This window comes from Solanum verrucosum, unplaced genomic scaffold (assembly GCF_900185275.1).
Source record: "Solanum verrucosum unplaced genomic scaffold, falcon-dt-bn FXZP01000284.1, whole genome shotgun sequence".
In the NCBI taxonomy this organism is placed as follows: Eukaryota; Viridiplantae; Streptophyta; class Magnoliopsida; order Solanales; family Solanaceae; genus Solanum; species Solanum verrucosum.
Window position 1 is genome coordinate 2382069 of NW_026019936.1, and position 14217 is coordinate 2396285.

A 14217-nucleotide genomic window follows, 5' to 3' on the forward strand; every position below is an offset into this window, starting at 1 on the left:
ATAGGCAAAACCTAATAGTTTTAGTTCAAATTCCATATTAGTGTTGAAAAAAATTCATTCCATATATATAAATAATTTATTCATAACCAAATAACAAAACAAAAAATCATAGTCCAAAATGCATGAACTAAAAACCCCAATTCCGCCTCAGGTAACAACAACAACATATCCAATAGAAACACACAACAGGGGATCCAATGTGTATAAAGTATACACAAATCTTACACGTACCTCCAAACTAAGCTCAAGTACACCAAATCAAATCAAATCAAATCAAATCAATCAAATCAAATAGTTATGAAAAGGAAAAACGACAGTCCAAACTAAGCTCAAGTACATCAAATCAATCAAAATGACAGTAAAGAAAACACGACAACTAATATGATTTTGTTAATTAAAAAAATGTAAAAGAGTTCATACCAGCATTAGATGAATACAGATCTGATCCACAAAAACCATTCTTAGCTATGTTTCTTCCATCTGGGTATCATCGAAAATTCAAAATCAGTAATTTTTTGGTCTAAAGGGCTATAGATGAAACCACCGCCACTGGCACAAACATCGATGACGGCGGAATGGGTGACTAATATGCCGGTGCCGGCGGCGAGAACACCGATGACGGCGGCTGAAGGAGAATTCGCCACCTCACTACTTAGGACCCCCTAGTAGGATCGTATAGCTTTTATAGCCTTATAGGTGAAGTTTCCTAGGTTAGGTTTTTAATTTATCAGTTACGTCAAGACTTATATTTCAATAAAATATATATTGTATTTAAATAATTTTAGATATTTTTTATAGATGAATATATTTCTTTTTTTCAAATAATCTGTTAGTGAAATCAATTTGAGCCATAAAATAATCTAGATAAAATTACATATAATAGTTATTCCTTTCTTTAACTCTGGGTATAATAATTGTTTAGTGTATCGAATTGCACGTAAATAATTTGTTTCACTATTTGGTCATTTGATACCCTAGTTATTATGGAATATATCGTTGTTTTGAATAGAGTATCACGTAATTGTGGTATAAATTATGGTAGAAGATGACTATTGATTCTTGTAACCAATATGACCATTTGTTCTTGTAACTCTCAGGGTCATTAGTTTCTTGTAATTCATATGACTATTAGTTTCTTGTAACTCGTGTAACATCTATCACATTTATCTACCCCTCATTCTATCTATTTATTATATGGAAGACTACTGCACCTATAAATATTGATGTTTCTTCCTTTGTGATGTATCTCAAAAAGATGAGAAGTGTGAAATAATATTATAGTGTGTAGTAGTGAAAGAGAGAGTTGAGACAAAGAAAATATTACAAGTCTTCAACTATATTCATTATATACAAGAGAGTATTTATATATATATGTTGAAGGAAGGTGTTCTTATGTGGAGCTTTGGACTCTTCAACTAATTCGGAGTTGTTTGAGTTGTACACTGTTGTTGGGCTGTTGTATCCTGGAGAGGACAAGTCAAGAGTTATACTGCTGAATCGGTGTAGATTATGCCGCAGTGGGCTTGAATCTCCTTAAAGAGAGCGAGATATCCGCGCCTCAATCTAAAGATTTGTTTATTCATTTTTTGTCATTTTATTTTCAACTGTAATATTTTGTATATGTGGTATAATACACCAACAATTGAATTTTCATACTTTAATTAGCAGTTCTCAATAGGCTTTATACCAAAGATAGGTTGTTGAAGTGGATGATGATTGATAATATTGTGGATAGTGAACTATGTCAATAGAAAGAATGCTCATGTTGAACCAATTTTTTTTTGTAATTTTGTGCACCTTTTGTGCTGACGTGACATCTAAATATCTCTCACGCGTCTCAATTGGGAGAAGTTACGGAGTGTGTTACGTAAGCCAAAAGGTGTACAAAATTTAAAAAAAAAATGGATTCAGGGGGGTAATAGGACATTTAGTTAAGTTAAGGTGTGTTTCTAGAATTTCGGTCATAGTCTAGAGGGGTACTTGTAACTTTTCCCTTGATTTAACCTTATCCGCTAATTTAACTTTTAATATAATATATCTACTACATGTATGTTGTTATATTTTTAATAATTTTATATTACATTTTTTTAATTACATTTCCCCCTCCAAACCTAACCCTAATACAAAACGCTTAATGCATGTTAGTTCTGATACTTAGTAAGTTTATATTTCACTAGTAAAATTATATTCACCTTTTGTTAATATAGTTTTTAATAAAATTATATTTTAGTATAATTTAGATCTAAAAATTATAAATATAACCTCTATCAACATTTTTTTTTTGTATTTAACCCTCTTTATTCCTACTCTAATCCTAAATGAAATACTTTTTATGGTATTTTGTTAAATTTGCAATTTGACTATTATTTTATCTTTAATTTTTCTCTATCTCAATAAAATTATGTTCGTCTCTCTACATAAATTTTTAAATTATGTATGTTACCCTTATCAACACCTTTTTTAACTTATAAGAATAAATACACACAAAGCTTATATGGACATATTCACATTTTTATCGGTCCGTGATAAATAAATATTAGTAATGTGTCATAAAAAGAAGAAGCTTAAGTCATCGGCGATCTCTTAAAATTGTCCACATAATTCACTTAGACACCTGAATCGAGACTTGTACCTATTGAACACTTTTACCCCTTTAAATCTGAACCATTTAAATTTTTTTGATAATAAACTAAAAGTATAAAATGTGTGAAATACACACGATAACATGACAATTTGACAAATTAATTAATGACATTTAGTATTTTTTGAGTCCAAAAAATTACTTTAAATTGTATTATAAAGTAAAAGAAATTTCAAACAATACAAATATCTTGTAACTTACCCACCTCTGCTATTCCATCGTATCCCAAAACTCTTCTTCCTCTAAGGTGACCCAACCCCCCTAAATATGCTATTTTGGAATTATCGAATTATGAAAATAACTTTAAGAGATCGTTGTTGATGATTTAAGCTTTAAAAAAAATCAACGTTTTTTTTTGTATGGTTATGATATCACTCTTGTTGTAGGTTTTTATTCCTTGGAGCTCTTTCTATATATTATTTATTGTAATTTATTTATCGTATTATTTTGTTACAGTGGTTGTTTCCTTTCGATATATTTTGTCATGCTAAATATGTAGTTTTTGATATTGCTTTCTTCACCCTTGTTATTTTGTCGAGCAGAATATCTATTGTGGTAAAAATTATGTACACACCACCTATTTTAAAAATCACTTGAAAGATTACACTGATATGTTGTTATTATTGTTGTGTTCTGCTTTACCGTCAATCGATGTTCAGTATTAATTTTGAATTTGATTAATTTAAATTCACTTTAAAAAATCTCATTTTAAATGTTAGTTGCGCAAAAACTATTTTTCTTTTAAGCCTCGAATCCAATATTAAGAATAACATTATATTTTTTTGCCTATTTTAAAAAGTAATTTAAAACACATTGATTGTGTAGTCAAATGAATAGTTAATTTGAAACCATAATAATAACAATAACAGATCTAATGCTTATAAGTGAAATTTGAATACAATAGTGTATACATAAATCTTTTTTTTATGAATATAAATTATTTTTGAAAAATCATTGGTCCAATAATTAATTTTTTAAATATAGCATTAAATACCACAGACATGGCATATGGTCCCTCTGACTAAAGTATTAAATTTGTTAGAAAGAATAGATCATGTGGGGTTCACAAATTTGAAAAAAATACAAAAAAAATAGGCCATGACTATATAGGAGAAATCAATTCCTCTAGGCTAATGACATTAATTTGTACTACAATTTTTTGACAAAAAAGTTTGAAAAAAAAAATGCACAGAAATTTTTGTACTTGGTTAATTGTTTTTTTCTAAAAAAAAAAAAACACCTAAAATATCAGGAAATGTAAAATGAAGAATTTATTAAAAATATTCAAGATTTTATATGCAACTATAAATAGTGTTTTGACTAATTTATAAATAGAATCTATCTCTACAAGATAGTTATAAAATTTGTGTATACTACCGTCTCCCAGATCCTAATTCATGAAATTTCACTGAATATTTTTTTTTGTTATATACATACATATATAGAAGAGTAATTTGTTATATACATATAATATAAATATTTGATAAAAATATATAAGTAATTATCCTTTATTATATGTGGTTACGCTACTTATATGGTGGTAGGTATTTTATTACTATTAATTTTCAACTTAGAAAAGTACTTTAATGTTTTTTTTTTTTTTTTAAAAAAAAAGAAACATTTTTAAAATAGTTAAAGAAAAAGTTAACCAAGCAAATATTTTAAGCAGAAAAATTTGCATGGCCAAACTTCAAGTTCAAAAGTGATTTAATTCCCATAATTTTTTTAATAATTGCTGATTGATTTCAGCTTCCACATGGCTTCATTGCTTGTACACAATATCCACCACTAAAATTCCATGATTAATTTTATAGATAAAAATATTATATATATATATATATATATATATATATATATATATATATTATTATTATTATTATTATTATTATAAAAGAAAAATCAATTTTAAAGAGAAATCGATCATAGAAAAATATGATGGTATACAAGATGATAATGTATAACATAAGGATATGATCTAAATAGACTGTCTGATTCATTTATTATTTTTCTAATATATAGTTTCTTATTTGGTTTATACATATATATTATATATTTGATAATTATCCTTACTTTAAGTGATTACATGAGATGTTATTTAGATTAATTATTCAATTTAATTAATTAAATTATAATAAATGAAGGAAATAATTGATAATTTATGTTCATCTCCTTAAGTCCAGACAAATAGAATTCAACTAACAATCATGATAATTCAATAACAAATATAATGAAATAGTCGAGATCTAGTAAAATAACACTAATATAAATAAGGAATATTCAATATGTATTGTGTTCATATACGAAATATTATGTTCAAATTTCAATGACACAATAATACTGAATAATTTTTTATTCATCAATCTCAATCTTAATGGAAAAAAATTACTCAATATTTATATTAATAAAAAGTAAATGTTATTCAATATGCGTTCGAAGTCTCGACAAAAAATCTATCCAATATTTATTACAAGTATATAAAAAAAATAAAAAACTATTTAATATCTATATTATTAAATACTAGTAATAAATACTCATATAATTAATTTATCGTGTAAACTAATCCGAACATCATCACAATTTTTTCTAAAAAGAGTCATATGGTAATAATAAAAAAAATTCAAACGTTGCGTACGCGAAATGCCACCTTTTTCCCTTTTTTTTTTTGCGAGAAAATCAAGAAAACAAAAGGTGACCCCCACCCCCCTCAGCAGAAAAAGCCAACACAGCATCAAACTTCAAAGTCCACCATTAATGGTCATCCTCTAAGACAAAATTTCCACAAAAAATGCTGTGTTGTACAAAATTCACAATACCATTTCAAAAAAATCCATTTTTTTTTTCAATTTTTTTCTATTTGTACACAAACATGTGTATGTGTCACAAAAATCAGTAAACTATAAGGGGGTTGTCTCAATTATAAGTTAAATAATTATGAATTTATGAGGATTTACATGATTTGATTGTGACCCTTTTCAAATCTTTGACTCTTGCTACCCTTAGATTTGTATACTGGTAAAGAGAAACAAACAAATGGTTTTGTTTTCTCAGATTTACTGTTGAAAAAACAAGAGCCTGTTTTGGTGGACACGAAAATCAAGGAGAAAGCTTTTAAGGATATTTGGTTCATCTCAACCACCCACTCTTACCCTTTTGTTAAGACCCTTTAATTTTCTGTTCTTTGTTTTTTTTTTTTGGTTGATGAAGCCTATCAGGAAGACCCAATTATTGGTTGCTTTTGTAGAGGATGGGATGAGTTAATCAGGCTTTTAGGTACAAAATCTTATCTTGGTTGGTTTTGCTCTTTTTTACCTTAGATTTTGGTGTTTTATTGTGTTTGTGGGGTGCTGATGATTTTTGTGGTTTTCTTGTTTATGGGAGTTGTTATGAGCTTATAAAGATTGGACCTTTGTGTCATAAAATTGGTTTGAGTTCTAGTTTTTTTTTTTCTTTCCCTTTAGATTTTGGGACTTTTGATGTGGTATCTTTTCTTGGTTTGTTGTTTATGTTTGTGGGGTGCTGATGATTTTTGTGGTTTTCTTGTTTATGGGAGTTGTTATGAGCTCATAAAGATTGGACCTTGTGTCATAAGATTGGTTCTTTTTTTCTCTTTACCTTAGATTTTGGGACTTCTGTTGTGGTATCTTTTCTTGGTTTGAAGTTTATGTTTGTGGGGTGCTGATAATCTTTGTGGTTTGAAGGCTTTCAGGTTTTTACTTTTTCTTTCTGGGAAGTTGGTGATTTTGTTTGAATTTGAGGAATCAAAGGTTAAAAGAGGGAAGATAAATGTGAAGAAAGTATATGGTGTAGCATCTTGGGTCCTTTTTTTTTTTTTACTTTTGAGCTAGCTGTCAGAGTTTGTTTTTGAATTGCCTTTACTGGGTTATCGAAAAATTGGAATGTTGGCAAAAAGTGAAGAGTTCAGAAATGTTCTCTTGTCAAGGATTTAGGTTTCTTTCTCCTCAAAATGATTAACAAAGTTTGGATCTTTGGATGTTTGTTCTAGTATTGGCTACTATTTTTGTTGATCAGCAAATTTTGTTGGATGATGATTTTTTTTCTTCCTTTTTGTGCTTTTCTTGTTTGTGGGAGTTCTTATGAGCTCATAAAGTTTGAACCTTTGTGTCATAAAATTGGTTTGAATTCTCGGTTTGAGGGTCTATCGGAAAAAGCCTCTCTACCTCCAAGGTAGGGGTAATGTTTGCGTACACTCTATCCTCCCAAGACCTTACTTTGTGGGATTACACTGGGTGGGTATGTTGTTATGTTGTTGTTGCTTCTTCTTTTTCTTCTCATTTTTGTCCAATTAAAGTTACGTCTTTTCGGTAAGAGGAGTGAGGCGTAGTAGTTCTTGATGTTGTAGGCATTTTGTTCGCTTCACGTGTAAGAAAATTGTTTGGGAAGATTTTTATATGGTACTTTTTCAGTGTGATGTTGGAAATAAGTGAGATACCTTAGTTGCTATGCTGTCTATGCTTCTTCCTATTGAGGTGATACTTTGCTGGACATTTAGGATAACCTTGTCAGGTGGGGAAACTCTATCCACACTTAACTTAAGAAAATTTGTGTTTGAAGAACTTGGATTTATTCATCTCGGGGAGTCTGTTTGGTTAACCAAGGTATCCTGCACGAACACTAAAATGTTTGATGGCCTTGGCTGGTAAATGTTAAGCAAATGTGTCGGGCAGACAATTTTAATGACAGGTTAGTGTCGAAACTCGAAACAACTTTTGAGCATATCACACTCACTTCCCTAAAGAAGAGGGAAGCTGCATGACAAATTTTAAGGAGTTTTTTGAAAATTGAAAAAAATCATAATTCTAAGTCTTTATACTTCTTTTTGAGCAGGTAAAGTATTTACTAAGTCGTTATACTTATTAGGCATCACTTTCTTTGTAAGAGTCTCATGATTATTAACGCACCTAAATCAAAGTTCTCTGCATATAAAGGAGTTGTATGAATGCCATTCCTTTTAATATTGCCCTCAGCCCTAGAATTACTAGCTTACTTTCCTTTTGAGAATTTCCAAGAATAGGAGTATTTTACTATATACCTTACCTCACTCTTCAATAACTTCTTTCTCCCTCCGCCCTATTATTGTCAATGAAATTCTAAATGTATCTTGAAAAGAATTACTTTTAATTCTTTATATGTCTCTACCTTTGGATCCAATTGTTGTCAAATTTTGATTATTGCATGGGAGTGATGGATAGTTCTCTAGCCAACACACATCTTTTACCCAAAGATATAGTTTCCTGATGTGTTTTCATCTTTCTATCAAATTTTTGCCATGTGGCTATGGTTGTGATATTCGTTCTCAATCTATGTGCTTTGACTTCAAATTGACAAATCCAAAGTGCTACTTTGGTGCTACATAAAAGCACATTGCTTGGTTTTTGAATACCCTATACCACTGTGTTTATGCACTCTTTTCAATAGTTAGTGTCCGGTAAAAAAAATATATAACACAGTCGAAATGAGACCAGATATTCTTTTTGCTGTGCAATTAGTATAACTAGCTCTTGGTAAGAAACTTTAATTACAAGTTAAGATACATTTATAAGCTTTGCAAAGCATCAGATGCCAAATCCTCATAAAAAACTTTTACTTATGAAAAAACAACTTTGAAATAAATTTGGATATTTAGAAACTTTTTAAGTTGTAATCTTTTCCATTTCAAACAGCATGAGACACTTGAAAATCTTAGTCGAAGATTTTTTTCTTACTCTTTAGATATGAAATTGGACAAATTTTTATGACGAAGGGACTAGTTTTCTTGGGCTTGTCCAAAGAAGTACTGTTTTCTTGAGTATGTTACTCAATCCATACCGTGAAACTCAGCTGCAGATGAGGTGTCATTCTGGACAAAATGTCGCTTTGATTTCCAATAATTAAGGCTGTCTTGGATAGGTTGCTCAATCCATACCATGAAACTCAGCTGCAGATGAGGTGTCATTCTGGATAAGATATCACTTTGTTCTCCAATATAATCGTCCTCTTTGTATATTTTCTGCTGTTTTAAGATCAATAAAACATCCTATATTTATTTATGTCCATCTTTCAAACTTCACCTCGATGATTTCTATGACCCCATCAAATGATGCCTATAAAGGAATTTTAAATCTTGGACTAGGTTGTAGCAGCTTGGTTTCCATTACAAACACTCTTTCCCAATCTTGAACTACACTTTTCTGGATGCTTTGTCCTGAGAGTAGCATAGCTTCGCATTATTTGCAATGCAAGGACTTTGTTAGTATCTGAAGAGAAGTTACAGATGTGCAACTATTATTTATATCTTAATTTTACTTCTTGCAGTTGCCAAAGGACCACTTGCAATTGCTTTCGGGGATTAGATGTGTTTGTTCAAAAAAAAAATTGATAGGTGAATTAATTGACAACAACATAGCAAGTTTACTCGGTGAATTAAGTCTTTGGTCAAACTTTTTACGAATAATAAAATTTTGATCTTACACAAGTATCTTATTACAGCAATTATTTGACACAAGACCTAGTTATTGAAAGACAATACATTAAATTGACTTCTGTTCTAGACATGTGTGCAGCTTGCTAATCTTGAATGCTGACAATCGAAAAGTTCATAGACTAGTTATCTCATTATTTATAATAGGGACACTAACTTGTATAACTAAACTTCTTTTCTGCTGTTCTCCTTTTCCCAACTCTCGTGTTAATTTTACTTGCGAAATGAATATTTTCTTAAAATTTTACTCTGGTTAGCCATCGAAGACTTGACAAATAAATTTCCATATAAGTGGTTAGTGTTAGATTGCATGCATTAACTGGCATTAAAATAGGCTGTTCTAACTAGTAGTGGCACAAACCTCCTTTCCGACCCCTTGTTGATTTTTCATTTATGTAGATCTTTTTCTTATTCTGTTTGATAGGTTGAATTCTCTGCCTTTTTATACAGAAAATGAATATCTTTCCAATTTATGTCCGTGCTTCCTTTGGTGGCAGGATCAGGGCCGTCAAGAGAGCTAGAAGATCAGATTTGAGGAGGATATATATTGTTGTCAACACCTAGTAGTTTATATAGATACCATGGCTCCCGGAGGCAGTAATTACCAGGATATTGGTGATTCCCGCGGTGCATATGCTGACTATGGTATTGCACCAGAAAGTGCTGAATTCAAAAACTCCCCCTTTAGAAAAGCTGCAGCTGTTGTTGGTGGGAAGAATGGAGCGGGATCTAATAGTGCTGTTCATGAGCTACTTGAATGCCCTGTTTGTATGAATCCAATGTATCCACCAATTCACCAGGTAGATTCTAATATTTCTTAAATTGGAATGGCAGCTTTGCATTGAGAGTGATTTGTGATCTCTTGACATTCTGTTATTCACCAAAGTGGTACAGGGTGGGAGGAGCTTTTGGTACTTGCTGTTGAATTTCGATAAGGATGCAGATATTTTTCCAAATGATTATTGAGCACCAGATTTTTAATAGACCAAATTCTAAGAATGTATTGGATAGTGAATTTTGCATTCTAAGAAAACGTTTTACTGCTGTACTATCTTACATAAGTTTGCTTTTGAGTTGATGCAATCATCTCACTTTTGATGGGAGTTATGTCCAGCTTCCATAATATCTCATTATGCTTTCTTTCTAGACAAATGACTATAAATGGTTCTAATTAGTTTTTAAATTCAAGTGTCACACATCTTAATGAAGTTGCAGCATAATATAATCAATTCAGGCTTTTAGGAATCTCCACGTCATTTGCCAAGGAAAAAAAATCAAACCTGCATGTCAAAAAAATACTTAATTAGAAGTGTCCCTTCTCTAGCAGTTTAAGCCTTTAGATAGGATCTAACTTTGCATGTAATTGAGTTCTTTTTATTTTCAAGAGCCACAAGTTACTCGCTGAAGGACCATACTCCTTGATATCTTTGACCGGTGCTTCAAAATCTTGTGCGAAGCAATTGGCCAGTTTTGTTTTCTTATTTTCTTTGTGTTCATACTAGAGAGGTGTTCATTAAGTTTCTAATGTAATCTTGTAGTTGTCTAGATTTGTAAGAAAAGCTGGAGGAGGAAAACGTTTTCATTTGAGGAAAGAGAGGTCAAGTATAGTAGCTTTCAAGTTATTTGGGCATGGCAAAAAAGGGTTTCCCATCTTTCTTTCTTGAAGTCTGAATGATCCTTTCTTTCCTTCAAATAAGGTGTATGAGGGGAAAATGATGGTTAAAGTCTGTACTTCCGATCATTTGTTAACAATAAGAGCGCACGTAGTTTCCTGAAGGAATTATGTCTCATGTTATGGACAGTCAACTCTACAAGCTGTATTAGAGAAAATTATTGTGAAAATTTGATGCTTGTCGTTGCTAGTTAACGATAGAGAGCACCTAGTTTCCTACAAGATAAACATATTTATGTATTGTACTACAGTCTACATACCCATACCCAATGCATCTCTTAGTTCTATGGCCTATGTGAAGGAATTGCCACAAAGAAGTCAGTAAAGCATATAATTTAACATTAATAGCAGATTTTTGGTATGTTTTCGGGATAGAAAGTTGGAAAGATGATTTTCCTATTTACAGTTTATGTAGTATTCATTGCATACTTCCTTCTCTAGGGTAGTGAGTGATAGTTTTGTGGCACAATCAAAAGAAAAAGATATTGTCCCTTCAAAAAAAATGTTGGCCGACTGAACTTTTGTTTCGTTTTTCTTCTTCTTTTTTGTTAAGTTTGTGTTCTTATTCTTCAAGTCCATTATGCATTTCTTGGTCTTTTACTGAGCTTGTTGATCTTTTTCTTGTAAGTGTCCAAATGGCCACACATTATGCGTGAAGTGCAAGTCAAAAGTACATGTATGTCCAATTTGCCGCCATGAGCTTGGAAACATTAGATGTCTAGCACTGGAAAAAATTGCTGAGTCACTAGAATTGCCGTGCCGATACCAAATTTATGGCTGTCAAGATATATTCACTTATCATACTAGGCTTCGACATGAGCAGAACTGCAGATTTCGCCCATACAATTGCCCATATGCAGGATCTGAATGCGCTGTTACTGGTGATATTCAGTACCTCGTTGCACACCTAAAAGATGATCACAAGGTTGATATGCATGATGGGTGTACCTTTAATCATCGTTATGTCAAATCTAATCCTCAAGAAGTTGAGAATGCTACATGGATGTTGACGGTTAGTCTTCTCTCGTTCTTTCTCTTCTTTTTTTTTTACCTTTGTTGTGAAGGAGAGCCTTGGTGTAACTGGTAAAGTTGCTGCCGTGTGACCAGGAGGTCACGGGTTCGATCCATGGAAATAGCCTCTTGCAGCAATGCAGGATAAGACGGTACAACCTCTCTATCTCTATGAGGTAGGAGTAAGATTTGCGTACACTCTACCCTCCCTAGACCCACTTGTAGGCTAACACCGGGTATGTTGTAATTTTACAGCTTTCCTGCACAAGGAAAAGAAACACAAACATCCAGTTTTTTTGTGCTTCTTTATCAACAACTTAAAGTTGAATTGCCTTCGTTGGAAGATGGTGAAATCCCAATGAGATTCACATGCCCTTTTAAGTAACATTGAAAGAAAATCTTTAGAAAATTTTGAAGCTGTTATCTGTGAAAGGAGAGAAACTGATGGCTGTTTCTGTTACTTTTTTCCTCTTAAAAGTTAGATCTTGGCCTCCTATTAGATACTTTGAGGAAAAATCCTCTACTATTTACCTTATCAAAAAAAAGATTGACACTATTATCTACTCCGTCCGTTGCAATTTGTTTGTCTTACTTTCCTTTTAGTTTGTTTAAAAAATAATGCCTCTTTCCCTTTTTAGCAAACTCTTTAATTCCAACTCTCCACATTGACATGTTTAAGCCAATAAGATTGAAGGACATTTTGGCACATTTTACATATTTTTAGTTTAAGATGACAAGATTCAAAAGTCTTCTTTACTTTCTTAAACTCCATGTCACATCAAAACCAGACAAACAATTGAAACAGAGGAGTAGTTTTCTTCATCCAATTGTAGAAGTGATGTATACATATTGTTATTCATCGTCATGTTTGTACTTTAGCTATTGCTAGGAGGTTCATACTTTTATGCCCAGCTTTATCTTTTCTGGTTGAAAATGAAGGCAGACAAGAGCATGCATAATTTTGTTGTTCGCCTATCAATTAATTTTCCGTCTAGCATTTAGCCATGATAACTGAGGTTCTTTTTTTGTGGATTTTCACATTGTTCCATCTGCAATGTGCTGTTGGTAATAGTTTGTTTGCTGTTTCCTGGAATAGGTTTTTAACTGTTTTGGGCACCAGTTTTGCCTGCACTTTGAGGCTTTCAATCTTGGATTGGCACCGGTATACATGGCATTCCTTCGTTTTATGGGTGATGATGATGATGCGAAAAGATTTAGTTATAGTCTTGAAGTAGGTGGATTTGGCAGAAAGTTAACATGGCAGGGAGTACCGAGGAGCATCCGTGATAGTCATAAAACTGTCCGAGACAGTTTAGACGGGCTGATTATTCAAAGGAGCATGGCACTCTTCTTCTCTGGTGGTGACAGGAAGGAGCTGAAGCTAAAGGTAGCTGGGCGTATTTGGCGAGAGCCATTGTAAACTAGATATATGCATCTTCCTTCATTGCGGGGATGCCCAGAAAGTATAGTTAGTTATCGCTAAATTGGTTGGTGGCTTAATTTTTTGTAAATGGTTCTATACAGTTTCTGGTTTTTCGGATCGATCGTATCGATTGTAGTTTAGCTCAACTGTGGATCATGTATCTAAAGTTGTGAGGCATTTTAAGCTTTTTTATGACCTGCCATATGATAATCTATCTGGTTGTTAGTCTCTCTCTGTATATTCTCTCTTGCCTTTTTGTTTCTTTATCAAGTCCCTCATATAGTTTCTTTATGTGTTCAATAGTCATTTTTTATAGGAAAGAAAGGTCGGGATTGTGATCCTGATTAGATAGTTGCATTTTTCTCGTCTCTCTTATTTGTCTTGGGGGGGGGGGGGGGGGGGGGGTTATTAGGACATACTGACCAATAAAGGTCGGAATTGTGATGCTGATTAGATAGTTGCATTTTTTTCGTCTCTCTTATTTTTCTTGGGGAACCACTATTAGGGCAGACCGATCAATAAAGATCGAAATTGTGATGTTGATTAGATAGTTGCATTCTTTTCGTCTCTCTTATTTTTCTTGGGGAACCACTATTAGGGCAGATCGATCAATAACAATCGGAATTGTGATGTTGATTAGATAGTTGCATTCTTCTCATCTCTCTTATTTTTCTTGGGGAATTACTATTAGAGTCGACTGACCAATAAAGATCGGAATTGTGATGCTGATTAGATAGTTGCATTCTTCTCATCTCTCTTATTTTTCTTGGGGAACCACTATTAGGGCAGACCGATCAATAAAGATCGAAATTGTGATGCTGATTAGATAGTTGCATTCTTTTCGTCTCTCTTATTTTTCTTGGGGAATTACTATTAGAGCAGATCGATCAATAACGATCGGAATTGTGATGTTGATTAGATAGTTGCATTCTTCTGGTCTCTCTTATTTTTCTTGGGGAATTACTATTAGAGCCGACTGACCAATAAAGATC

At 32.3% G+C, this 14217-nt stretch overlaps 1 protein-coding gene across 3 annotated transcripts; it reads left to right on the forward strand.

Annotated features, from left to right (window-relative positions):
- Positions 1–5403: 5403 nt before the first annotated feature.
- LOC125838632 (E3 ubiquitin-protein ligase SINAT2-like) lies at positions 5404–13463 on the forward strand. 3 transcript variants are annotated; one of them, XM_049517686.1, is made up of 4 exons: positions 5404–5929; positions 9617–9919; positions 11420–11803; positions 12899–13463. In XM_049517686.1, exons 2-4 carry the CDS (start codon positions 9701–9703, stop codon positions 13220–13222), a joined length of 927 nt encoding a protein of 308 aa, XP_049373643.1. In that variant the 5' UTR covers positions 5404–5929; positions 9617–9700; the 3' UTR covers positions 13223–13463. The 3 variants fall into 3 exon arrangements, with proteins under 3 accessions (XP_049373643.1, XP_049373638.1, XP_049373647.1); XM_049517681.1 differs by having other exon boundaries at positions 5481–5911; XM_049517690.1 differs by lacking the exon at positions 5404–5929 and adding an exon at positions 8559–8587.
- The last annotated feature ends 754 nt before the right edge of the window (positions 13464–14217 follow it).

Excerpts from the sequence above, each read along its gene's own strand:
- LOC125838632 (XM_049517686.1), top strand. The coding sequence starts at position 9,701 with ATGGCTCCCGGAGGCAGTAATTACCAGGATATTGGTGATTCCCGCGGT. Across the intron at positions 9,920-11,419 it reads TGTATCCACCAATTCACCAG|TGTCCAAATGGCCACACATT; the intron begins GTAGATTCTAAT and ends TTTTCTTGTAAG. Across the intron at positions 11,804-12,898 it reads ATGCTACATGGATGTTGACG|GTTTTTAACTGTTTTGGGCA; the intron begins GTTAGTCTTCTC and ends TTCCTGGAATAG.